Source organism: Thunnus maccoyii, chromosome 20, assembly GCF_910596095.1.
Source record: "Thunnus maccoyii chromosome 20, fThuMac1.1, whole genome shotgun sequence".
NCBI classification, from domain to species: domain Eukaryota; kingdom Metazoa; phylum Chordata; class Actinopteri; order Scombriformes; family Scombridae; genus Thunnus; species Thunnus maccoyii.
The window spans coordinates 19,435,767-19,463,578 of record NC_056552.1 but is presented as its reverse complement, the minus strand read 5'-3'; the positions used below and the strand labels follow the sequence as shown (position 1 = coordinate 19,463,578).

The following is a 27,812-nucleotide window of genomic DNA, read 5'->3' as shown; positions in this document are numbered from 1 at the left end:
AGCCCATTTTCTACCCATTATCACCCACCCTCCCCGCATTCATCCCCCGTTTCCCTCCTCCCCTCCCTCCCCGGGGTGGACGGGGGGCTTTTCAGTCACGTGCGGCCCTTCATCTCTCTGCCTCCATCGCTACACTAGCCTTCTGCTCAGCACCTGCGTGGGGGTTCACGCCCGTGGGCCAGGCGGGGCAGGGCTGCGTGGGGGGCTGCCCCTGAGTCCAGAGTCCCTGTGGAGGTTGCGGCACATTAGGTACGTTTGGTGAGACCCCCCAGCCGCCGACCTGAGGGGGCGGGGGTGAGGTGGCCATGGACGCGGCCATGGGACTGCCGCCGCTGCCGCTGTTGAAGCTCTCGGACGCCTTCAGCCGGGAGAACATGGTCAACGCGTCTGGGAAGTTGGGGGGCGTCGCTGGTGTGTTGGCTGGGGTGCACATCTGAGGATGAGGAGGGAGAGAAAAGATTATTGCAGAGTATTAGGCCATAAATGCTTCACATTTCTCATGATTAAGTTCATCTACACAGGATCGGTATGTGTTCACCCTTCCTTAACATGCCAAGTCTACTCCTGTTTCAGTTAGCAGTTATTTCTGTTAGAAGTAGAGCTGACAAGATTTGTTGATTAATTAATCAACAAAAAATGAACTTGCAACAATTTTGATAATCAACTTATTGTTTAAGTCAATTTTTAAGCTAATTTTTTTAAAGCTCCAGCTTCTCAAATATGAACATTTTTATAGTCTTTCATTATATAAAATTGAATCTTTTGGGGTTTTGGACTGTTGGATGGACAAAAAAAAGACATTTTGCTTAATTAATAGATCAAGAAAGTACTCTGCAGATTAATCAAGAATGAAAAAAATAGTTAGGAGAATGACTTTTGACAGCCCACATGTGGTGAACCTGCTGCTTTCAGCAGTGGGTTAGTGTACTTGTAGTTTAAGAGAGAAAAATGAAACCTGTTTTCTTGCTGCACCACATTCTGTGTTATTGTACAATCAGTGGAGAAATCGGCATATTTTCCCCTTGTATAATGGATTTCTTCCAGTACGGTTGTTGACTGTCACTGTGAAATGATGAGGCTAGTAGGCTACATAGAGGTTTTTGCTCTTTTATTACAACTGAATACGTTCAAAAATCTTCATAATGTTATGCTGCCACTGGCCTGTTATCTTCAAGAAAAATGAACATACACTGCCAAACAACATTATTCCTGAAATCTGCATCACAAAAGGAGTTTCAACAGTGTTTAAATGTGGTTATTCTTGTCAAGGAGGCAAATTGTTTTATATAACTGAAGGGAAAATTGGGGGAATCCCAGGCACTCTTTGCTTTCCCCAGAGGGTCCTGATGATGACATTACAGCCCTTTGTTTACATTCACTTCCTGTTTCAACTGTGAAGTGGCGTCCACTCAGATTTAGCAGACTAGATAAACTTGATTGTCAAGAGGTAATGTAGCAGATCAGACTGAGAAAAACAGCTAATCTTGCTATGTGAACACAAACACACATACACACACATAAACACACACACACACAGGCAAAAACACATACAGTCTCCTTGGCTTTCTTATATCCTCCTGTGCTCTAACCTGCTCCAACCCTCCTTTGTGCCAGCGCTGTTATTGTTCTGCTGCCAGGAGTTCTTTTAGTGGCGCACCCCGAGCAGTGCACACACAACACACGCGTGTGCCAAAAACAACACTGAAGCTACCACCTTGTAGCGAACAGGCCATGTGAATAACATGTTTGGCTGCTCAGAAATAGTAAGCAGCAGCGTGTGTAAGCCTCTCACACACTGCTCTATGCTCTACTTCCTCCTCAATGTCCCCGTCCATTTGTGACCAGGAAAACAACAACCTACTGTATTCCACAGGGAAGCAGAGGTGGAACCACCTTTAGTCAGGAGGGTTGCCATCTAAAAATAAGAGCCTGGGCTGAGAGGCTAAGAGGGCAGGCACCTACATGAAAAAATAACCCTAAACCACCAGGTCTTAACAATGGAAGAAAACAGCTTGGCAACTCCCAGGAATAGGATTAAATAAGATGAAATTCACTTTCATTAAACTCCAACTGACATCGCAGAATATGAGCTTTCATTCAAATCAAATTTAACTTATTAAATCCACTTCATTAACCTTTCACTGTGCAGTTCGCATGCTTAAACCTACAAGTGGTTACATTATTAAGCACTTGAACTCAAATTGTGTCCTTAAATGTCCCCCAAGCATCTTCAAAGTTAGACTTTTTTTTTTTTTTCCAAGAATACAACAATGTCACTGACAACATCTTTTTAATAGATCTCCATGAATCAACTCTGAGAAGAGCAGCTGCAGTCTTACTTGAATACTGGACAAAAAAAATATTGAAATGCTGAAATGGGGGAAAAAAGGCTGGAAAACAATATTCCCCTTGCTGACACAGACCTCAGGCTGACCTGTGGTATCTAGTCCACTTTTGGCTACATCACCCAGGATGAACAGATTGTGACACACGGCCTTAGCACACAAGCAGCACTTCAGAAAAACAACAGAGTGACAGGAACACCATTCCTCCCTTGAGGGTGTAATTGGACCACCTTGCCCCCTAAAAGTGCTGCGGCTTGCAGGTTAGTCTTGCAAATATACAGTGTGGGGCCAGACCGAGCCAGGGGTTCTCAGAGTGGCAACGCTGTTATGAAAGGTGAGCGTGTCCACTGTGCACTCTGACAGGAAACGCTGGCTCATGTCTCTGAGGCCGTTTCCTGCGGTAAAGAGACACCCTGGAATGTTGGAGTGACCTCTACGGCCTTTCCTGTTCTTGGTGGGCAGCGGTGGAGGCTACTGGTTGGATTTCTTAAACCTCGTGATCTGTTAGAGTCAGTGTGGCTGCTGTTCAGGTGGGCAACAATAGATCAGGCCTCCATCCTCCTTGCTTACTGCCCAGGAATGAAAAACGAGACTGAAATGCTGACACGAGCCCTTTCAGAATGTCTGCAGAGATCTTTGCTTCTGACTTACTCATCCATAAACACACACACACACACACACACACACACACACACACACACACACACACACACACACACACACACACACACACACACACACAGATGAGTAGGTACAAATACACACCTACAGTCAGCTAACTCATGCAGAGACTATGCATCTCAGTTCAGTCCAGTTTGGACTTTTATTTCATTTTTAACAGTTGACCAAGACAGGAACGATGCGAGAGAGAGGCGTCATGTTTTGCGTCTTCCCACCTCACACTCCTCCAGTCACGAAATAACACTGCCAAACACATCTTTACGTGTCTACGTGTGTGTGTGTCTGCGCAAGGGGACCTTCAGAGACGCAGACGGTATCGACCCACAGGGAAGAGGATCTGGTCCAAAGACACAGCAGCTGTCTTCTCTGCTAGGCTGTCTGAGGTTAGATCTGACTGCTTATCAGACACTTTCTCAGAGATAAAACCTTCAACAGAGCTCAGACCTGTCGGCATTCACAGTGTAAAGCCCTACTCATTAGTGTTACATGGGGACCTCACATTTGGGGGGGCAAAACATCTGCATTTAGTACAAAACACATCAGTTTCCTTTTGAGTTTAGCTGTGTTTTTTGTCCATATTTGTAATTGTGGTCTCCTTACAACAAGATCAGGTTTTACTGTCTGTATTACACAACCGAAATCAAAAAGCATACAGTATTACACCACATGATACTCAAGTGCTGTCTCTTGTCAGAGTAGAGAAAACAACACCAGAGGTCTACATGCTTTCCTGCGCGGAGATTAAAACCAGAGCTCTGGTGCAGCATACTGAGGAAGCAGGTTAGTGTGTGTGTTTTCCCTTGGTGTGTATTAAGCAGCCTAGTAGCAGATTAACTCTCGCTGCACTGAGGCAAGGACAGAAAAATACTGCAAGGGCTGCTGAGACCGGTGCGTGCAGACTGAGGTTCAAATCCAATTGGCTGTTGGACAAATGATGGGCACGTGGGCTGCTACAAGAGGGTTAATATTTCATTACAGAAAATCACTACCTGTCTGCACATACACGCACACGTGTTAAGGTGAGTGTCGACAGAGGGTCTGAAGTTGCATCACAAACTTAAAAGCAACCAGTAGTGAACTATCTGTGCAAATATTGACTGAATGTATAAATATATATGTATATTTTGTGTGTCAGTTCAGTAGGTAACGCAGGAAAGTGAGAAGTCTGGTGAGGAAAACTAGCGACACAGTAAATTGTCTACTTCTAATTTCCAAAACACTACAAGAGTCAAGAGCTCATTTCAGGGAGGTCTGGTCATCCACTGCAGAGTATTTGTTCAAGATATACAGATGGAGAGACAGGGGGAATAACAGACAGCGAGAGGGAGTTTGTGTTCAAAACAGAGCCAACAGAGAGGTGTTGCCATGGGGATGGTTGTTATGAGGAAAGAGTACAGATCTCCCTGTTGACGGGACGGGGCTGAGGCTCTGCGGTCGCAGCGGCCCGGCCCTGTCCACCCTCTCTTCAAGTCTGTTTGCTGAGCCCAGCATGAGGAACACATGGCTGACGGGCAGCGACCGCTCCAAACATGCCTGGCCCGGACTGCGGTGAAGGCTCTGCGATCCTTAAACACTCCTCCGTTTGTGTACATACGTATGTGTGTGTGTGTGTGTGTGCGCACGTTTGTCCACAAACACAGATGAGCTGGAGTTATTTCCAGTCTAACCGACCACATTCCTAAGAAATATCAAGTGTGTTTATGCGCCCGGCTGAGAAGAGAAGCTTTCTATCCTTTTGCGTACTTGTGCGGAGGGTCCAGTCACGTCTCGCGACCCCGACTAACCTCCTTCATGTGACTTTTACCTCAGTGCTTCTATCAACAGCGCGCACACACACACACACACAAACACACACACACACACTTAAGTCTGTCTGGATGTTTCCACCCAGCTGTCAGGAATTTTAAGCCAAATTTTGCAAGAAATGAAAAGTGATCTGCTTGTTTCCCTTGATTTAGTTGAGGACAATAAAAATGCTTCCTTATTGACCAAAAATGTCATATTCAAGTAGTAATGAGTAAGTTAGTGTTTGGTTTCAGGGAATGTTGGCTATGTTTACTCCAAAAATACACATGATGAAACAGCAGGTTGACAATGATGATTTTTATATTTTCACACTTTTTTATAATATCTCAGTGTCCTGAGGGACATTTGAACTGTTGTGAAATTATAGTAAGGCATTCATCCAGCCGATCTGGCCGAGCCTACATCACTACTTGTACACATTTTGTCTGGTTTTTGACACAAAAACATCTACTTGAAGAAAGGTTAAAAAGGTTTTCTTGCTGAATATATTCAACATTCCTACCTTCATGCATCACAATATGAAACCCAGCTTCTTTTTCTGCATCATTCCCTCTGCAGTGAACACTGGTATGAATCTATGACGTGTCGGTTTTCTCTCCCTTCTCCATCTTTCTCTCACTTGCCTCTCCCCGTCTCCCTCTCCCTCTCCCTTCGCTCTGTGGCTTGTTGCTTACAGTTCACACATTGTATGTCAGCGCTTGCAGCGAACTGTACTGAGAGATCTGTGAGAAACGAGGATCGCGGTGAAACATGCGGCACGAAGTCTCCGACCTCGGGACCACGTTCTTCAAAGGATTTGGCACCATAGTGAACACAGACATTTTAGATTTGCAAATGTCTGACTAGAAGTGGATCTTTTGACTGGATTTTAAGATTTCACCTGATGTTAAGTATATTGTATGCTGATAGTCACTAGACATAATGACTGTCAGCAGAGTCTGATGAAATATAGCTGAAAGAATTCTCTTCTTCACTCTGATAAATATAACCACGTGCAAAACGACAGCTGGTCTGAAACTACAAACAAAAGACGTTTTTTAGACTTGTTGTAAGCCACTTCTTAAACTTTTTAAGAATAAGAAATTATGAAATGAATTATATTTTTCATTATAACACATGCTGCCGCTGACTGGACAATGTGAATGTCAGAAAATGTTCCTCCATAACAAGTCTGTCAATTTCCAGGATAAAAGAGGGTCAACGACTGCAAAAACAAGATTAGGTGTCTGCACTGATGACTTGGTTGCTGTTGCTATGCCACCAGGCATGAACACTTCAAAAATGTTTATTTGGCTTATTTGTTATGCCAACATACCAAACTACACCAACACAAAAAGCTGTAAGATAAGGTCTGGTACTTTTTCCACAAGTTCTCAGACATTTTACTGCCAAAATGTGATCATTGCCAAAATGAAATGCATTGAACAAAAATGTGGTTGTCAACTTAGTTGTATCACTCCATATATAAAAGAATACAACACGACATCATGTCAAAATACACAAACTACCTTTACACACATTTCCACTGAGGGAAACGCCACAATTAACTCTCCATACTTTATTATTACAGAAATGTGTAGGATTCTTGGAATCACTCCTCCACACTGTTCATTTATGGCAAAGTCAAAAAGGCACTTAACCTTAATCCAAGTGTTCCACTGAAGCTGCTAATAGTACACAGTAAAGGACTATTAATGGGTCACGCTGTGCATTGCTGAGGAAGAACAGCGAGTTCCCGATATAAATTAAGGTTGATAAATAATATATATACATATATATATATAAATCATATAACAGAACAGCATAGCAAGATATGAATAGAAGACACAAAGTAGAGATTACATTTCCTTTCGTTGGTGTTGAGTGCTGGATGTGTGGGAGGATGCTTGTGTTCCAGCAGCATCAGGTCTAGATTAGTCTTGAGTGCATTTACTTCAAGCATGTTTGAAGGAGTTTACATGCATTCTGATAAATTCTCACTGCTCTTGTTTGGGCATGTGAGAACAATGCCATTCAAAACCTGGCAACACTGACAATGCAGGTCCGTGTCTGTGTCCAGGAACAGCAGTGCGCTCCGTATCCAAGAGAACAGAACAGTAGTGGACATTATGTGAGACGGGTACAACATCAGGTCAAATATTACTAATTTTACACACCTTTCCAGAACTGACAACACAATCTCAACCTGAGTCAGCCCCAAAACCATCACTTCATGCCCACAAAAGAATAGCTAGAATGAAGAACTATTAAGAACTTGAGGCTGGAAAGCAAAAATTAACAAGATAAACTGAGGTCAAACTTGGCCTTGAGATGATATGAAATGCCTCCTGAATATATCAGATTACTGGCAAAGAACACAGACACGTCATTAATGTTCAGACAAGTTTATGGGAACTGGAATTCAATGTTTTGTCTCCAACATTGTTTCCCAAATCTGTAACAGATGACAATTTACCAAAACTCTGCCCAATAAACAAGCTACTTGCGAGTCCATGTAAGTGAAATTCAAGTCCCCGTTCACTTGTAATCTGACACCATAAACCTCAATGAACCAACAAAATCAACTTCCATTTACAGATTGTATCAAAGAAATACAATGTAGATGTGGCTGCAGCCTGGTGTCATTGATAATTTAGTGTCATTAATATAATGGTGGTGCTGATTCTGAGTGATGCACTGTGAGGATGGTGAAAATGAGGGATAAATGGAGGAGCAAGGCAGATTACAAGTTAATACAAGACAGACTGGAAGAAGCACCAGACAGACAGAAATATGGAGTAAAAGGGGAAAACAGTGAAGGAAATAATTGAAATCAACAAAAAAAAACAGAAGTGGGGGCGGGGGCTATCAGCATTAGTGGTGTTTGAGTCTGTTGTGGGGACCGGTCTGCGGTGGAATTTGCAAAGTACTGTTCTCTGGTCTATGTCAGACTTTTCATACCCAGACCACATCCATACAACAGAAGTAACCCCTCTTTCAGGTACGAGCTTCTCTTTTTGTCTTGGCTGTCCTTCTCCTGTTCAGAATTACACTGTTCTGTGTCACGTTCACTCTCCTCCATGTTTGTTTGTGTTGCCTTCATGCAAATTTCCTGCCTGCATCCGTGCCAAAATATTTCCGTAAAGAGTGTGATTTACAACATAACCAAAAAAGAGATACAGCATAATAGTGCTGGGTGGTATACCAATTTAATTTGCCGCAAGATATATTTTTTTCATATACCGCCATACCGGTGCATTGCTGAAATACTTGCTGTTACTCCTCAAAAGGCAGCAAAATATATAATCGCCACAAAGAGCGCTATTGTCAGGGTGTATCTATTGTCAGTGTAGAGTATATTGAGAGGGAATCCCTATTAACTGTGTAACCTTCTTACTAACAGTTATAACTTTATGACACAACAATTTGTGACATAAACAATTTGTAACACTAATAATTGTACATTTACAAAATTACACTGCCGAATGGCTTGCTGGGTACAGCTAGCTAGCTCGCCAGGTAGCTCTATTATTGAGATTCTGGAGGTTCAGATTGAGATTTGTTTGAACGAGGTCCCACGTATAATGATGGTTATCGGGGCAACCTCCTACAGCCTCCTACTGTTTTAGGAATAAACATGATTTTTACATGAACTGCTTCAAAAGTTTGCAAGTCTGAACGAAAGCAAACACAGGAACTAGCCGCCTATAGCAGCATTATGGCTAACTGCATAGGGAAATGTGCCCGGAGCAGTTTGCACGTCAGTATGTACGTCTGAAGCTATGGATAGTTCAGCATCTGTTCATGCTAGAGAAGTAGTAACTTAGTAGATGAAATAATATGGCTTATGTCTGCAAGTTTCTAAATTGCAAGGATAAAATGACAAGATACACAGTGAGCACTTGTATACTGTAATCCCTCACACAGTTACATGTTATAGCCACATTTTTCTGACCGTGTGGAACTAAGCGTTTGATCCAGCCGGCCTCGCTCTTTTCTTCCACTTGATTTTGTGGAGATAAAACAGTCTCCAGGACAACGATGTTGATAAACGCTGTAAATCTATGTGTAGTAGTTACACAGCTGGGATTCTCTCATCCGTGGACACTTCTAGATTTTCCGAGTCTGGCATCAACAGGTCAGACTCTGCAGAAAAAAAAGTTTTCCTCTTCACTTGTCAGGAGAGCAGTGACTACACCAGCAGTTTGTCTGAGGTAACCGTTACTGTACGTTGACTTTCCTGACGGTCCTGTCGCCTTTTTGCCTCCATTCTTAATTTCTTTTCTTCCATTTGTTTTAGCTCCTCTCTGTGTTCTGTGGCTCAAATAAATACGGTTGACCAGTCAAAGTGAAATGACTCACAATCATACTCATAATAGTCCACGGGATAAACTGTCATTGCACTTAGTTGTTTTTGTTTCCTTACAGTCTAACCGCAGTGAAAGTCAGCCTCAGACAGTTAAACAAACTGGCGATGAATATGTGGGTGGTTCGGTTAGCCGGCAAACTGCCCTGGACATAGACCTCTGTGCAGTTAGCCATAATGCTACTACAGGCGACTAGTTCCTGTGTTTACTTTGATTCAGAGACAAACTTTAAAAGCGATTCATGTAAACTCTATGTTCTCCTGACAGTAGAATCAGCCACTATAAACCTGTATAAAGGCCTAGCCATGCAAAAAAATAGAAAGAAAAAATACCGTTATATACCATGTAACTGCCTGAATCTTAAAAATACGTGATAAAAACTTTTGGTCATACCGCCCAACACAACCATATGGTAAAAAAAAAGTGCAACCACTATTTTTATGAAACAGTAGATAACAGTAACTAACTTGCAGTAAACAATTTGCTAGCTTAAACCGATGACAAACTGCTAATTCTAAAACAAATGTTATACTTCAGAGATACGCCATGCTGATCTCCAGCCACTGACTGTAAGGAGGGTAAAGAAAACTTAACAACAGGACCTCCATCTATCTGTCTGCCTACATCCTCCCAAAGCTGCGTATGGAGCTGCCATTCCTTTACACCTGTACCGGTAGACAGAATAATTAGCATCATCAAATCAACACAATCCAATCAACCTAAACCAGCAAAGCAACTCTCTGTTTTTTTCATCCCAGCCTGTAACTCCCGAACATGAAGGTGACTGTCAGCTATTTATGGGAGTGGCTGGATGTCAGGACTAGATGTTTCTTTCCCGAACTAAATAAAAGAAGCTGACAGGTGCTCCTGAATGTTTCAGTCAACTCAAGTGACTGTCCTCTCCCTTACCACCACTGACCCCCACTCATTCGACCCCAACCAGCTTCCAGCAGCTGGGCCCCTGGGTGCTTTTCTTTTGGATAATTTATGCTTCCTCGCGTCCTCTCTTGTCCGTCCTCTGGTTCATGACCCGGAAACCGATCTCCCTCCGCCATCATCAAGGATCTTCCAATCCCTTAAATGCACCTCAGAGGAGACGAGATGCAAGGAGAGAGGAGGCTCATGGAGGCCTTTGGAAACAGGAATGACGGCACCAACCACAGCTTTTCATATTTATTCATTAAATAAAAATGACTAAATCATGAATCAATTATAAAAAAACACTTTTGTAACTTTATTTTTCTTCATAAGCCAAAAGGCTTCCCTTTTCTTCTTTTCTGTTTTAAGTGTGTGTCAGCTCCTTAAGGAAAATATGACGCACAGCTGCATATCATCCTGACTCTGAAAAGGACATCAGACGTTCACAAACTAAATATGCAATATTTTATTTAGATGTATTCTGCAGGCTACAGCTGCTTTTATGGCTCCTTTTCGTCAGTTCTGTTCTTTCGTAATTAACGGATTTAAATTGTCAATTTGTGTCTTATTCTGTGACAGCCAGATGCTGCTAGAGATCTATAATCAAATCATTAAAACATTGGAACAGTTATCAGGTGTTTTCCTTCCAGCTATCACTATGTAGAAATTATGAAATTACAGCTTAAAGTGTTCATTAATTGTACATGAATTTTAAGTTTAAACTTTTGAGTAGTTGCCGTCTCCTCAGAATGACTTTGGAGTGAGCGAGGACGTCCCGTCTGATGAATTAAATTCCTCCATCCTTGCATCTCTCTCTCACTTCCTCACTGGGAGGAGCACATGACGAAGAGATGCAAGTGAGGGAAGTGAGGAGACACGTTTGCCAAATGAAAAGCACCCCGAGTCTGTGTGTGAGTGAATATAACACACACACACACACACACAAGCAGTTGGATTTGTGTTCCCGAGAGACTCGGTTGATCATTAGCCAGGCCGTGCTCCGTTTTTTGTGCGTAGTTTGACACTGTATAATGGAGGAAAGAGAATGAGAAAAACAAAAAAATACAGAAGCAATGACACAATGAACAGCAAAAGAAAGCAGCAATAAGCAGCAGACGGGCAAACTGGGACTGAGTGGAGCATGTGTTCTGTTTGACCAACTGCACACACTGCGCTGCTTACAACAATGGCTAACAATAGGTGTTCAGTGGCCAACTCATATCTAGAAAAAGGAGTTTGGCCTGTCGACTGGTACACAGGCTGGCAACAGAAACTACTAGGCCAAAGGTCATCATGGGGGAGAACAAAACACGATTACGATGCAAACACTAAGCTTGCCAAAAGATATCTTTCTTAAGGCTACGCATACACTGCAGATCAGGTTTAGTGTTTCTCTCACCTCACATGCAATACATAACTTACATTTCCTGTTTAGTGTCAGTGTCCAATTTCAAACAGAACTATTGAACATTATCAGAGCAGAATTGTATTTAAAAACTGAAGTCAGAATTTCACAGTGTAACCGTCACAATCAGTAAATTGTATTTATCCGAGGCTGCAGCATACAGAGGCATAACTGATGCATTTACACAGATGACAACAAATGCAAGGATTGGGGGGAAAAAGGCAAATAGTTGGGCTGGTAGTTCCAGGAGATTTCTCAATACAACTGAATCAGCAAATGTTTGCAGTTTGGCCAGTTTAATTTTGCAACCTCGCACTGCAAATTCTAATCTAATATACAAAGTGAAGAGCAGAGGCAAAGAGGGAAGAGGATCGATCAGACACTGGTGAGGGGTCAGGGGCCAGGAAAGCATGAAAAGGATGGACAAGGCTAGTTAATAGTGGGACAAGGTACTAGTGAGACAGTGTGGAAGAGTCAGCTGACCTGAGCCTGGCTGCAGCACTACTGCTAACCTGAGAAAACAGGCCAGGGAGACACAATATGACAACACGCTCTTTATGCAACAGACAAGGCTCCCATGTGCTGCTAGCCCTAACCCTTGTGTGTGTGTGTGTGTGTGTGTGTGTGTGTGTGTGTGTGTGTGTGTGTGTGTGTACTCAGTGACTCCCAGAATCAGTGTGAAACCCAATCCAACTCCACTGCTCATAAACACATCTGGTCCTTGCAGCCATCCCACATGGATTCCCATAGCCTGAGTCCCTTGAGCCAAAGTTCCTGTGTGTATGTCTGTGTGTGTGTGTGCGCGCACACGTCTTTGTGTGTGTGGTTAGGGTTCTGGGAAGCCGTGCTCCTGGAAACATGCAGGGCAACACGCTGGAACATGCAGCGCACAGGCCAAGCCTCTTCAGAAGTGGCTAACTGCTTGGCATGGCTGTATGAAACACTGGTACAGGCACACACGGACACACACACATACACACACACACATATCCAATATATCCAGGCACAGATGCAAGCACACCCATTAACAACATTAACAGATCAAGACATGATTAATTCTGAAATCTGACAGAAATTGCTGCATGCACACCCATGGGATTATGCTGTATACACACAAACTCATGAAATACAAACACACAAATAATGGCAGATAATAAACTAGATTTCACCTCATTCAACACTTACACATCTGTAAGTAATGTCTGCTGCAGGACAGAAAACACCTTGTTTCCATTGTGGCAGAGACACAAAGTACCTTTGTGTTAACTTAGTTATTGTATCTTCTACCCAAATACCTGGCATTGCCCTGCTATTAACCAGTTTCACAGTACGTGCGGGCCAAACAGTCTGCCTGATTTTCTCTCTGGTCGACAAACGTCCACCATCTACCATCCATTCCTCCGTCTCTCACAGTGTGATAACAAACGGACAGAGGTTGAGACGGGGAGAAACAGGAGCAGACAGTCGTCTATGTTGACACTTCATGATTTATGACAGTAATTATACCTCTGCTCTTCTGCATGGGCACACCGCACACTTCAAATCTCAGTGGGACGAGATCTTACGTGGATAAGAAAAGTCAGGATTGCTAAAAGATCCTTTTTTTCAAGCCACACCCGGACACCAAAACCAAATATTTGTAGTTACCAGAAACAACCCCTCACATACACACACTAAACCCTCCTCTTGCTGGGTGTTCATATTGCCAGGAAAGAGCCTTTCACACCCACTTTTATCACTGCCATGCAGTGCCCAATACTGTTTTGCTACGTCACTGTAACCAGTCAGTCGGAGCTGACCGTTGCCCTTCATAAAACCCCCGCTTTCATTCACCTTATGCATGATGCCAGTGACTAACAGCAATTACAGCACAATAAAAAAAAAAAAAATGTTATCTTTTAAACCATGAAGCCATTTGGCTGCAGTATGTAGGCCAGGCTGGGTGGTACTGGTAAAAGTTCCTCAAATGGATACAGTTCAAGATGACTTGAATTTGTATTTTTTACTTGGCTGATATGCTCATTCAAAAAAGTAAAAGGGAAAGTCAAAATCAACAGCACCTGAACAAAACTGTTCAGAACATAATGTGACTGTGAGAGAGAGAGAGTGCCGTGACAGCAAAAAGAAGCAGGAGTTAAAACAAGAACTAAAAGTGTTTCTTTGTTTTTACTTCAATATAAGCATATCAGAGTGAGAACACGAGGCAGAGGTGCAGAAATGATTCATGAGGGAAGGGAGAATGTGAAATATTCCTTAAAGAGATCATTTTTATTAGTCTGACCTACTAAAAACAACATACTTTTCGACACCACAGTCCCGACTTTACTGCATGGAATCCACATGACCTCACCAGATTGTCTTTAATGGGCATAACTCTAAGCAGAAATTACACACATGTAAAGCAGGCTTTGTGGCTTAGTTAGATCGTTTCTCAGCTTAGTCACATGATGGGGGTCACATGTTCCCGGACGGCAGTGGAAGTCATCCAGCTGGGCTACTTCCTCGTCTGTGGTCACATGAGGATTCATTCACTTCATTGTGGCTGTAGGAGCCCCACATGGAGAAAAATTAATCATGGAAACACTGATATCGGAGTGAGCGTCAGTGTTTTTCCTGCCCATATTCATAGAGACACTCAGTAACACAGTGTCCAGACTGGATCGATCAAAAACTACCATGACTTAAAAAATGATTTCCCTAAAGATTCTCATGTGTACTAGTTTAAGAAAATACTTCTCCTGCACACAAAAAACCATTTGAGTTAGTATTTTGACAGCTGGAATTCCAATTATGAAACAAAATATAATAAACAAAGTATCAGAAATAGCTCAAGCTCTATATTTGTCAGTCTGATCAATTTAAAAATGACTTAAACATGAATACTGTAAAACAGGAAACATGAATATGTATGAAACCCAAAAAAAGACAAGGGTGCGATACGCATAATATTTGATAAGAGGGATCAGCATTAAAACAGCCAGAAGTAACAGAAATACAACTCCAACATCATGCATTCCAAGTGTGAGTGAACATGGCGACTGCTTTGAGACTGATGCTAAAACAAGACGATGAAGACCGGCCCCGATCAGAAAAATTCTCTAACAGGAAACATGAATGGGTAATTTAATTCCAGAGGTTGATGTTTTGTGTCTGTAAACAGAAAGAGACAGAGACGAGAGGAGAGAGTACACAGTAGAGAACGAGACAGGGTGCTGTGTTCCTAGTCATACTGGCCCCCCTCTGCTGTGAAAGGGTCCATTTTGGGTGGGTGTGAGTGTTGCATCCTGACGGAATGTGTTGCGGTTGCAGTGTTTGTATGGGCAGGGTGTGTGTGTAGAAGCTGAGAAAACTGGGAGGGGTTGTGTTAAACACAGAGCAGGTTAGACTGAAGCTGAGGGCCATCATCGAACGCTAATGTAAGCTTCAATGACTTCATTCAAAAAAGAAGAGATAAATGGACAATCTGTTCAAGACAACAACATCCACACATGGCCACACTGAAACAGACACACTGTATACACGTAAGCAAAAACAAACAGTCTTAAAAGCATGTCTGTGCAGAGATTGCAGCTCTTTTCAACCCATTCTCATTCCCAGGTCGTCAAATACTGACACTTTGTCACGCCCATCGGCATCTGATACTGACGCACAAGATAGCCTTTAGCGTCTGTATGAGACGCAATCAGTCTCATGGCATCTATTTTAGGCATTGTGGAAGTTATATAGAAGTCTGTCGGACTACCCTGCACATTGAAAAATGACACTAAAGGGTACCCAGTGCGTTAAAAGTGACGCTGAGGGGCGTGACGAGTGGAGAGAGAGAACGGGCTGCTCTTCTACATCATGTGCCGAAGCACAGACACTCCCCTGGGTCTGGGATTGCTAGTAAAAGGAAATTATAATGACAAGAGCTTTAGCTAAATCCTCCAGCATTCACAGTATTATACAAGAGTGTACTGGTGAGTGGGCCAACTAACCTCACTGTTTGATATTTAATAGAGAGTATAAACCTCTTATACATACAAAGCACAAATGAAGCATTAGTGAAGCACAGGTAAACAAAATCAGACTTAAAAGTTGGATGAAATGTTGAATAAAATGTATTTCTTAAACAAAAATCCAAGATGCTTTCAATTTTAGACAGGAAAATGATTTGCTTACGCCACATTCAGCTTCATGCAGCCACATCCGGGCTTCAACAGTGACAATTGTATAAACTAGCTCACTGAACAGTATCCACAAACTAAGTGACCTACATGACGTCCTAACCTGCCAAGAACTGCATGTCTATAGGCTATCTGTTTGGGCTGTTGGGTTTGGGGTGAGGCTTATAGCCAAATTAGCAATCTCAAGGATGGGGAGTTTGTGTTGTGACACAAAACATTGTCGCCCAGGCATGTACAACAGAAAATGTAACTCAATGTTGTTCATGTTTACTCTACACTGAAGAGAGAGAGCACCGGCAAGAGAGAGAAAGAGAGAGAGAGAGAGAGGGACAGTTGAGAGTGAGAGGGAGCGCAAAGTGGATTAGATCTGTATACCAATGAACACTGTGGCCTGATAAGCTGCAGGGAGGTTGGACGTGCTGCCCTACTGTAGTATCGTTGTGTGACTCACGGACATACACGCAAACATGCATAAAGTACAAACGCATGCATGTAAAGTACAAACATTCTGACATATGCAAAAAAAGGGAATATGAACTTGTGATTACACAAGAACATCATGTCTGTAACAATAACACTGCACACACATAGGTGCTCTGAGTTCTGACTTTCATTATCCAGTGTCTGCAGCAATCAAGCTCAGCCCTATTTGGCAGACAGAAGAGGACAACTCTTGGCAAATTGTTTACTCTCTAAATTAAAGTGAGACATTTCATGAGCTAAATAGAGGATTGAGATGCTCTTATTTACCGATCAGATAATAAAGGAGGTTTGGCTTTCTTTCTTGTAATAAAGGCTTTTTTTTTTTTAAATGATTCAGCTCAGTGTGAGCCATTTCTGTGTTGACTAGCGATATTGCAAAAAATCAAATCCTCTTTTATCCTAAACTCTCTCCTCAAGAAACGCAAAGCTAAAATGCTCAGCAGTCAGATGAAACCGGTAACCGAACACGCACATACAAACATAGTGAGAGCTTTGACAGAGCTCACAAAAATGATCAACAATTTCTTCCAAATCCCCCCCCCCCCCACCACCTCTCCGCCCCCCACATCCACATCAGGCTCACATCCAGAGGGGGCAGCTGTTGCTGGATGCTGCCATGCATGCAGCTGCAAACAAAGACTTGTGTGCTGCCAAAGTGGGCTGCTGCTAAAAGCTCAAATACTGCTAGTGTTTCATAATGTTCAAGCCCTGCGTGTGCGTATGTGCGTGTGTGCTAGAGTCCTAACGCCTTCCAGTTTACTCCGCTATGATGTGTCTGCCCCTAAAAGTCCCCGCTGTGTGTCGTGTCAGGGGCAGCAACAACCCAATCAGGCAAAACGTCAGAATAACCCGAGGCAAATGCAACTGCACGAGGGTCTATTTGTGAGAGGCAGCTGTCCTCTTCCTGGAAAGAGACTTTTTTCTCTCTTACCCAGAAACTAAGGGGCCCCTCCTTCAGTTGTACACCTCAGTTGATACAATGAAAATGAGGAATTTCATATATCTACACTTATCTCTCTTGCTCTCTTTTTTTTCTCTCCGATACACACATACACATACACACAGCCTCTCTCTCTCTCTCTTTGGCTGCTGCGGCTGCATGCCTGCCTGTGTGTTTATTTCTGGAAGCTCACAACATGGCCGACATGTGCTTTGTTATTGTTAGTACAACATCATCCCTCTTGGCCTATAAGGGATGTGGATCGCCCCCACATACCTCCCAAAACAACACTGGAGCTTTAAAGAAATACTGTGGTAAAATTAAGCTTGTTAGTATTTCATAAACAGAACAATAAAGAGTATACAAAGTATATTATTTCACCCCCTCCTTTCTCTCACTCACCATTTGATGATGATGGCCATATGGAATATTTGTTTCTTGAAAAAAGGCACTGAGGGCAGTCTACAATAAAACACAGAGAAGATGAATGACATTTTTTATATTTCAGACAGGGGCATTGTATTGCAAAAGGGCACACAAATTATCCAAACATCGCTCATTTCACAATTTAACGAGCTTGTGGCGAAGAGAAATCAAACGCACAAGCTAAATCTATATTTGGTTCACCGCAGACTAAACAGTTATGTATCAGACTACTCTTTTTTAGGCTGGTCGATACACCACGGCGGTCATCTTTATTGCTAATAGCACTCGCTGGTCGGATTATAGTATTTAATCTAGAGTAAAGTCTAATTGGATATGCTAGCCGTACGTTTCGCCCTGCTACGTCTGTGTGTCCCCTACTGATTTAGCGCACAAAAATGTCCACTTTACAAAGGATGAAAGGAAACCAAACTTCTGGGTTTGAAAGAGGACCGACTCTGGTAACCTAAAACGGACACATAGATAACACTAACGCTTTGTTTTGTGTTGAATTTCAAGAGCCTAAAAAAGTGCCGAGAGGCAGACAGACAAGCTCCAATCAGAACTAACGGTCGGTCAGACATAAACGTTAGCCGTGTAGCTAACGTTATCCTGTAAAAGCTTTATTATTTTTCTTTTCTTTTTTTCTTTTACCTCGAACTGCCAGTGTGCCGCTTGCAAAAGCTGCTTCGCCTGGTCTGCCGCACAACCCGCCGTCAGGACGAACTGGTTAATCATGACTTGATGTTTGAGTTCATCCATTTTCGACGAAGCCCGTGTCCTTCCCTCGGCGGCTGGCTCTGAAGCAGACTTTCGACCGTTTTTCCTCTCTTTTCTTCACTCTAGTTGTATTCCGTTTCTCTCCCTTCAGTCGTCCACCATTACAGCCGGTTGAGCAAACACAAATATTTACTGTAGGAGCGGTAGTGGAAGGAGCATTGCGTGATTGACAGAAGAGCCAAGCCAATCATATGAGAGCGTCGCCAGTGGGATTTGTATGCTAAAACTGGAGGGTCTCGGACCGGCGTCTGATGCGGGCTTATTTTTGATACTTAAAGAAACGTTAAACGACAGCAGTTTATCTCAGCGAGTGCGTTTTAAACAATGACACAAATGTGGCTTTGAAATTGCCGCAGAGGAGGTAAATCCTCGCGCGAGGAATCTCAGAAAGGGTTTGTTTTGGACTACAAGTCCCGTGAGCACGCGCTTTGTTTGTAAAGCTCCAGAAGGCAGACTTTTGTGAATGACGGCCGCTCTCGTCCAATTCCCAGGCGCGCTGTGTCACTATCTTGCCAAATATGGTAAACAAATCCACCATCGCCAATTACATCGCTCGGAGTTAAATTAGGGACAGCAGACAGCCATGGGTGCACATTCAGAAGCGTCGTGTCTGCTATGCGCACCCTTACTTATAAAATCATCTCTCTTTCAGTGTGTATCCCATCAGTGCCGCAGCTTATCTGCACACATCAGTGCGGACTGCGGCGGTACTACAGCCTACTCACGTCCCCATTTCTCCTTTGTTGTAATAACACTGTGTATAGGTCGTAACCACTGGGTTGTAGGGCAAATTCCTTTTCAGGTTGCTCAAGGACAGTACAGCAGGTCAGATGGTAGGTTACACAGGGGTTTGATGATGATGATAATACTCAATTGTCAAATCAAGTTAAAAAATGTTCTTGCGTCACAGCAACTCCATTTCCAACATCACAGAAAAGACAAAAAAGACATGAAACAACGATACATTTACAATCACAGAAAACAATATTCAAGGCCCTTCAACATACATTTGATCTGGAATTAAGCTCCATATTTAATTTTATGAATGACTGGTGGACAAAAGAGTGCTTCAGTCTAACCTTATTAAATCATGGAACCCTGTATATCCGGTTTGATGGTAACAATTTGTATTCACTGTTCAGGACATGGTTGGGGTCAGAAACAATGTTGTTGGCAAGCCTAAATATGTTATTATGGAAGGCTGATTCATAGAGTTTCTCAAGGGGTTGGCCTTCAATCTTTGAGCATATTTTCATTTGGTGGAGCAGTTTTGACTTTAAAGTGGTGGGCAAATACTTGAACCATTTAGTATTATAATACTGTAGAACACTCATAATAGCAGAAGTAAAAAACAAAAGAATTTGTCTACTCGTCCACAAAAGACTTAATGTGGCGGACAAAATAAATTCTTTGTTTTGTCTTTTTGCTTAATAGAGACAATATTGTTTAATAAAGACAATAAATTAAAAACTGTAAAAACCCAGCTTCATCTAGATGGCCATATGGGCGCACATTAACGACTTAATTACCCCATAAGTATGAATTACTGAAATTAATGAGCATATAATAATGCATAAAATAGGGCCATTTAATCTTTTTAATTGAAGTCTTTAGTCTATCTGGTCAGAGGATAGAGAATTCAGTCATTTTGTGGTCACTTAAAGTAAATTAAGACAATGAATGAACAATAGCATATAGTAGAATAGATTTACACTGAGATTATGTAATTCTTCTAATACTTCCTTTGTTTAGCCTATAGATTTGAGAAAACTCTCACCATTAAAAGGCAAACATAATAAATCCCCTGCTTTTCCATTTCCATGTACTGATGTTGTAGGATTAGGGTCAGGAAAGGAAATATCTAGGCTACTAAAGCAGCAGTTTTAGAGCAGGCTGTGTGTAAAATGAGCCCTGTGATATCAACACAGCGCTCAGGATTGTGGGTAACTGTAAACTGTAAACATTGTTTTATCAATGGCATGTTTGTAGCAGCTACAGCTGTGAGAGAAGACAGCATGGAGAAAAGATTGGAAATAGAGACACCTGCTGGTCAAAGGTAGCAGTTGAAGAAATAGCACTTACTGTAACATTGGGGGAAGTTGAGGTCATTGACTTCCATGGCAATAAAATCAAATTTTCATGTTATATAAAAAACTTGGAGGTTTTCCAATACTTTATTGTGGCTTTAGATGTGTTAACTCTGGTTAATAATTTACAATGTGTTTGTCACAGCTACTTTGGTGCAATATACAGGCACTTACTGTAGCTTAACTAAAGTCAGGAACACATCGGAAGCTTAAAACCAAATCAAATTGGGGAAAGACTTGGCAAGCTTGGCAACTTTTCAAGAGTTCCATACAAGCTATGCCACATTTTTTTTTATTTTCCCACCGTTAACCAGCTGATTTCACAGATTGCAGTTATAAAAATAAAACAATTTTGACATAAGTGGGAGGCTCAAGTGTGAGGGCACAGTCCTGAAATGTAAACCTGGACATAAAAAGTACTGTGAACCAAATGGCCATCATGACCTGCCCTAGGCTATTTAGCAGAGAGCAGTGCGGGCTCTTCACCATTTTGAAAAACAGCTACTGAGGCCAATTTACTATAAACTTTTGGGAAATTAATACATCTATTTCTTGCTGAGAGCTAGATGAGAAGATCAATACATGTTTGTAAGATAAATATGAAGCTACCACCAGTAAATTTAGCTTTACTAGAAACAGGAGGAAGCTAAGCCAGTCATGCTAAGCTAACCAGCTGGAGAAGGTTTGGGTTAGGTTAAGAATATCAGGGTCAGAACCAATCAGAGGAAGAGTAGGAGTGGGTCTTTGCAGAATGCATGTGGTAAAAGAAATAACACAGCTGCTGGCTGTAGCTTCATATTTAATGTATAAACAGAAGAATGGTATCGCTCTTATCATCTACCTCTTGGCAAGAAAGTGAATAATAATAATGTTAACTAGTCTTCACTTGGTTGTAGAAAGAAGTGAATAAGCTACCAACATACGTAAATACAATGTCGTCAAATGGTAAGTCAGAAACTTACCAAAAATAACTAATAGTTGGCATCAGTCATATGTTACTTGGGTAATCATATTTCTCAAAATGTCGAACTATTCCTTTAAAGGGTAGGCCTAATTCAGGTTAGAATCACATAGCCATATTTTAGCACAGTATGGTTGAGCAAAGACTCAACAGAAAACATCAAAAATAATATCTTAAAGTCTCCCTCCACTCAAAAATGTTCGCATTTATCTGCTGAAAGTGGAAAGTTTCTCTGTGTTCACTGAAAATCAGCTTTTAAGGGGTGGGCCTACAAGCATGATTTGTGACATCACAACTAATTTGGAAGCCAATCCTGGTCCAAGATTCAACTTATACAAGTGTGATGTGCAAACTTGAAGCCTCCAGCGCGCAAATACTGAGAATGAACTTTACAATGAGGTAGGAAACAGTTAAACTGTTCTGCAGTTAAACTTCTGAAATGAAATATATTTGCATATTTATAGATTCTTGAATTTCTAATGAGGGAGAAGGAGGAGATGTAATTTTAGGGATTTTAACAAGATAATTGAAAAAATAAAATTAGTTAAAAATAACTTTTTTGTGAAATAAAAATCACATCAGACACAAATTATTATTCAAATTTTATACACATCTTAAAACATGTCTGGAGGGGATCTTTAAGCTTACAATATAACAGGGGGGTATTCAATCTCTGTACAAGCTAATTTAGTGACCAATGTCTAGTAATTTATCTCAATGTCTAAATATTTTGTGTTCATGAGTTCGTCCTCCAACTTTCCCCAGAAATGTTGGTGCAAACTTCACAGTTTGGTAGTAAATGATACTGAATTCATTGACTTTGCCATATGTGTGTGTTTTTCTGAATTAAAACCCCTGCAAAGGTCAATGATGCTATTAGTAAGAAATACATGTAACAGTCCTCCTCAGCACCCTCTTTCAAGCCATTAGATGTACTGCGGCCATACTGTATGTGTGCTTAGTTCCTGTTGAAGGACAGCGGGAAGCCTGGCAACAATAAGAACAGCTGTTCAAACATTTGCCTGTCTCACCAGCAAGCCCTTTGTCAAGAACCTGAACAAACCTGGAGACATTTTAAAAATCAAGCCTCCTTGACAGGACGCAACAGCTGGCCTGACGTATATCCAAGTTCTTCGAGTGTTGCAGCACAGATTTCGCCGCTCATCCATCCTCGGTGCCCTACACTGAATGCCAGCCCTTGTCTGCCTCCGCACTCCAAATCTTTAACCTCAGCAGATGTGCTGACATAATGTGTTTAGGGAGGAAGAGAGAAGGCTGGCACTGAATACTGTATGAAATGTCTTCAGGCTTCATTAATGCAAGTGGGCCACAGCTCCTGTAAAATTACTTCTGTAAATGCTCTCTCCCTCCATTCTGAAAATATAATTGGGTCATTTTTTTTACATGTTTTGCCTAATAATGAACACCATCTAAATCTCTGTTAGAGTAAAAACAAAATTCAGTCGCATATTTTCCTTTATATTTTCACTCAGCTCCCACTTCCCCCTTTCCCTTCCGTATTACATGCAAGACATGCAGTCGTGAAGAGTCCTCTGACCTGCTCGAGTGTAATCAGACAGAAAACAATCAGTTCTTTCTCTTGGATGTAGGATGTCTCTCTGACCTCCAGGGCTTCCATACTGCCTGTTATGCCAGTTGTGAGTGAGTTAATTTGTGGTACGGCCCTCTGGTGCAGCTGTAGTGCTGTATGAATCCACTGAGTGGCAGTGTTTCCTCATTATTCATATTGTCTAAGCCATGCACTTCTACAGTCTGTGTTATCCTGTCGTGTTGAACATGACAGGAGCACTGCCTGATTGAGGTTTTATTTGTCCACTGTACATACCAAAAATGGATGCATCTTTATTATGAAGGGCAACTTCTTTCACTCTTAGTTCTTAAAAAAAAACACCATTCATTCAAAATTCATTATGTTGTTTTTTCTGCACTTAACACTAGCAGCATGACAATGCCTACTCATAAGATCCCATGAATATTTTACATTACTGATTAAATATTTTCAGAGCATCAATCTGGGGAAGCACATTAGATGTTCAGTGTTGCATGATTTAAAATAAGAAATATTTATATGGGCCTTCCAAGTTCGCAACTCACTTGTACTTCATCCAAAAGAGATGGTGTTACACTATTGTCTGATACAAGTGTGACAGCTTGACTTCATTGACTATTATAATGTCGCTTCTCTTCTGCTGATAGTTTTTAAATTCTATTGGCTTCGTTTGCTCTGCTGTTTTTAACTGAACATAATCACTAATGTGCCTTTACATTATTGCCATTAAATTATGAATACCCAATAAACAAAGAAACTGTAAAATAGTAGCATGAGTCACTTAATTTACTAAAACCTTTCCAGGAATGTTAGTCCAGACTATGTTGATCCTCATGTAGATCATATACTTTTTAAATAAGATTACATTGACATCCATGAAAGTGCAAAAAAATGTATATATATATGAAAATGAAATTTTTTCTCAAATATAGCAGATAAAGCAACTGCTTGTCTTAGATGTGCAGACTCATCCAGATTTATCAGGACTGGTGGTACCGGTAGCCACCAAAAACCATAAAATCTTGTGTGACAAGTGATCAATTAATAAATGGATATGTATATGAATTGTGTTGAATATTATATATCTGTAACAATGTTAGTGTAAACAAGTCCAGAACAGTATAAAGTTGAAATATTCAATCAAATCTAGTTTCATTTGTGATATAAGACAAAATTGATATCCTAAAACCCAATTAGCGTTTGCCTTTTCACGTTTGAGAACGTTTACAGTGTGTCCGCAGAGAAAAGGCATGGTAAATACAGGCTTATCAGTGGAAGTGGGGCTTCTTTTCTTTCAGGTGCAAAAGTGCGCTGCAAGCGGGACCTGTGGCGCGTCTTTTTCAGCGCCAGCAGGGGAGCAGTGAGCGCGCCACGGAGGTCACATTTCAACCGGTTTCCGGGACGAAGACAGAGATTAAAGGCAAGGAGATGAGAAACCGACTGTTCTTACTGCAGTAAGCTATATCTATGTCATACACTCATTCAAGTCCCGACACCGAACATTCATTTGATAGATAGATAGATAGATAGATAGATAGATAGATAGATAGATAGATAGATAGATAGATTTTGTGTTTGCGTGTGTTTGTGTGTGTGTGTGTGTGTGTGTGTGTGTGTGAGAGAGAGAGAGAGAGAGAGAGAGAGAGAGAGAGAGAGAGAGAGAGAGAGAGAGCGCGAACGAGCGAGCGAGCGAGAGAGAAACGTGGATAAGCAAGAGGAGCCAGCCAATCAGAAATCCTTCCAGGCGTTTAAAGGGATGGTGGGCAGTCTCTCGGGCTTTATGAGCGACTTATTTTACTACCTCCACACATTCTCACATCTTGACCTCCCGCAAACACCCCAACAGAGCCGAGCGTTTGGATGACTAACAGCCTAGTTCACCAGAGTCGACATGGATCTGGTCTGAGTGGCGTTTTCCTTCTTTTTCCTCCACATGAGCTGCTGGATGCTCCTCGCCCTCCCCCCGCCGCACTTGTTGCGCAGAGACTGGACGCGCTGCTGAGTCCTTGGAGAGGAGAGGCAGGGACGGACTGCAACAGGTGCACACAGAGCATCTCCTCCAAACACCGGAGGTAGGGAAATTACGCATCATTTGACATTTTGTGGGATTGATATAAACTGTTGCTTGTGGGATATTTTATCCGTGGTGATTTATTTCACAGCTGGGTGTAAGATTAATGTAATTGATTGTGTTTTCTTTTACTTTTTCCTTTGCCCTCAATACAATTCTAAACTTTAAATGCCGATTTGAAGATCCGTTGGTCGTCTTCAGCCCTAACCGAGCTCACAAAGCCAGGATGCCGGTTCTGACGAGCCCCGACATTGCAAATAAGTTTAAGGAGAAATGGCTGATGGTTTATCCGGAGGATCAGGTCACCGGGTCCGACTCTGTCCCCCTTGACGACAGCCTCACCAGCCTCCACTGGCTCCAGAATTTCTCCATCGTCAGCGCGGACCCGGAGCGGCCCAACGGAACTGGACCGGGCTGTCCGTCCTCCCAGCAGCATCTCTGTCTCAAGCGGCTCGGCTTTCCCAGAGGGGGCACCGACTCCCCGTCCAGCCCGCCGGCCGGGGACACCGCCGCCACCGGGATGCCTCTGTACCTCGGGAGCCCCGTCACCTCCGGCAGCGACTCCACAGCGGTCCCGCGGTTCACCAATTGCGCACACCCCGGGAGCGGCTACCCACAGATCCCGATCCAGGCCAGCCCACCGGTGGAGGTCGACTACAAAACCAACCCAAAGGTTAAACCGCCCTATTCCTACGCATCTCTCATCTGCATGGCCATGCAGGCCAGCAAACAGCCCAAAGTGACTCTGTCCACCATCTATAACTGGATAACGGAGAATTTCTGCTACTACAGACATGCGGAGCCCAGCTGGCAGGTAACCGAGACCGGCTAACTCTCCTTCTATTATTGATGAGTCAGATAAATGGCGAAGTGAGGGAGAGAAGGGTGAACAATTGACTCCATGTCACCATCAGACACCCCATCTTTAGGGCATTCGACAAGGCTTTTCCTTTATCAATGCCGGAAAATTAGATGCAGTATTTGAAAACCTCCAGCACATCTATTTTTTAAATCTCTCTTCAGAATGTGTGTGTGTAATTTCTGTCTTTGATGATTTCCATGACAAGTGTTTTTTAATGCCACAGTCTGAAATTTCCATCTTCCAAGAGAGTGCTCATATAGGGTTTTGTCTGAGGGGGATTGGTGATGGGGTGGAGAAAGCACTCGAGTGTGTGTGTGTGTGTGTGTGTGTGTGTGTGTGTGTTAATGAGGGCTCCTGAGAGAGATGGCAGCTAAGCACAGCTGATCATGTTTGAAATGCTCAGAGCTGCCTGTTACTAGAAAGCCTCATTAGGTACATTTGCTTTCCTATACAAACAACAACAATACAGTCCCCCTCCCCCTCCTCCCACTCTTTCTTTCACTCTCCGTCTTCCTTCACAAAGACAAACTGGCAGATTCAGTTTTTGCATGAATAACTCAAATTTGCTCAAAGCCAATGGGATCATGTTAAACGTCCTCTTTGTCTTTTTCTTTCAGAACTCGATTCGCCACAACCTGTCCCTCAACAAGTGTTTCAAGAAGGTCCCCAGACAGAAAGACGAGCCGGGGAAGGGAGGCTTCTGGCAGATTGATCCCCAGTATGCTGACATGTTTGTCAATGGCATCTTCAAACGCAGGAGGATGTCTGCGAACAGCTACAACAGCAGCAGCAGTGGCGCCCACAGACAGAGCAAACTGATTCAGGGTTATCACAGCACCCAAAATGGCTGCCCTTACCAAAGTGGCAAACGGAAGCACCTGGCCACTAAAAACAACAACAACAACAAGGCAGTGAGGGCGTCTGACTCCCCGCTTTTAGCGACAGAAGCCCACAAAGCTGACATCCTGAGGGGGGATTTTGACCTCGCATCCGTGTTCGATGACGTCCTCAGTGGGAACTGTAGCACCTTTGAGGATTTGGACATCAACATGGCGCTGAGCTCCCTGGGCTGTGAGATGGAGGTTTCCATGCAGGGGAGGCAGCACTCTGCGGGGCTGGGGAGGTGGTGTGGAGGAGGGGACCTCATGGGTCAGAGCCAGCATCTGAATCACCATCAGTCCTACAGCTACATGGACCTGAGCGCCTCTTCAATGGAGTGTCCGGTCAACATGGGAGAACTGCACATGGTGCAGCAGCACCCACAGCCACGGCTGGACCAAGATCAGCTGCTCCAGAGCCACCACCACCTGCAGCAGTTCGACGAGGCCTCCACGCTGTTCTCGGAGCGGCCTGAGGAGGCGGTGCTGCAGCCGTGGGAGGAGATCAAAGAAGAGGCACAGGCCATTCCTCTGACTCTGGATCAGGGCTTTGGCCTGTGCGAGGGCTTCTTCACGGAGATGCAGCCATGGGAACGGGTGGAGGCCTATCTGTGACCTTTGACCCCAACCCTCATTGACTTCTAATTATATTTGCATCCAATGAACTGGGCGTCTCTGATTGCTTGTCCATATCACCCTGAGAGGATAACACTGGTGATAGGTCCTTTTGTCTACAGCTGGTTTGCATTTCCTCCAATCATTCTGCAATACACTGTAATTTATTTTTTTGTAACATTTACATGTCTTTTTATTAAAACACAACCTTGTCATGTCAAACCTATCTTGAATTTTACTGCAAACCCAGCTAAGAAACATGCCCTGAATAAAAAGGAATCAGTAAGATGATAAAGGTCGGTGGGAAACGTGTTTAGGGATTATTTCCTGGTGCAGACTTCCATTTCTTCCTGAGGGTTTCAGGTGATTGAAAACAAGCAGTGCGTAACGTGATTCAGCCCTGATATTAAAAACATTCAAATTGACAATACAACAGAGAAACTTTGATAAACCAAATTAAAGATTCATGTGGACT

The 27,812-nt window shown here is 42.7% G+C and overlaps 2 protein-coding genes across 3 annotated transcripts; one reads left to right on the top strand and one right to left on the bottom strand.

Moving 5' to 3' along the window:
• Positions 1 to 38: 38 nt before the first annotated feature.
• ubald1a (UBA-like domain containing 1a) lies at positions 39 to 18,684 on the bottom strand. Its single transcript, XM_042397893.1, has 3 exons — positions 18,168 to 18,684; positions 17,493 to 17,552; positions 39 to 433 (listed from the first exon to the last, which is right to left on the bottom strand). Exons 1-3 carry the CDS (start codon positions 18,273 to 18,275, stop codon positions 110 to 112), a joined length of 492 nt encoding a protein of 163 aa, XP_042253827.1. The 5' UTR covers positions 18,276 to 18,684; the 3' UTR covers positions 39 to 109.
• On the top strand, positions 3,362 to 27,662 carry foxj1b (forkhead box J1b). 2 transcript variants are annotated; one of them, XM_042397891.1, is made up of 6 exons: positions 3,362 to 3,409; positions 3,721 to 3,806; positions 24,210 to 24,365; positions 24,850 to 24,983; positions 25,165 to 25,796; positions 26,462 to 27,662. In XM_042397891.1, exons 5-6 carry the CDS (start codon positions 25,209 to 25,211, stop codon positions 27,335 to 27,337), a joined length of 1,464 nt encoding a protein of 487 aa, XP_042253825.1. In that variant the 5' UTR covers positions 3,362 to 3,409; positions 3,721 to 3,806; positions 24,210 to 24,365; positions 24,850 to 24,983; positions 25,165 to 25,208; the 3' UTR covers positions 27,338 to 27,662. The 2 variants fall into 2 exon arrangements, with proteins under 2 accessions (XP_042253825.1, XP_042253826.1); XM_042397892.1 differs by lacking the exon at positions 3,362 to 3,409 and having other exon boundaries at positions 3,714 to 3,806.
• The last annotated feature ends 150 nt before the right edge of the window (positions 27,663 to 27,812 follow it).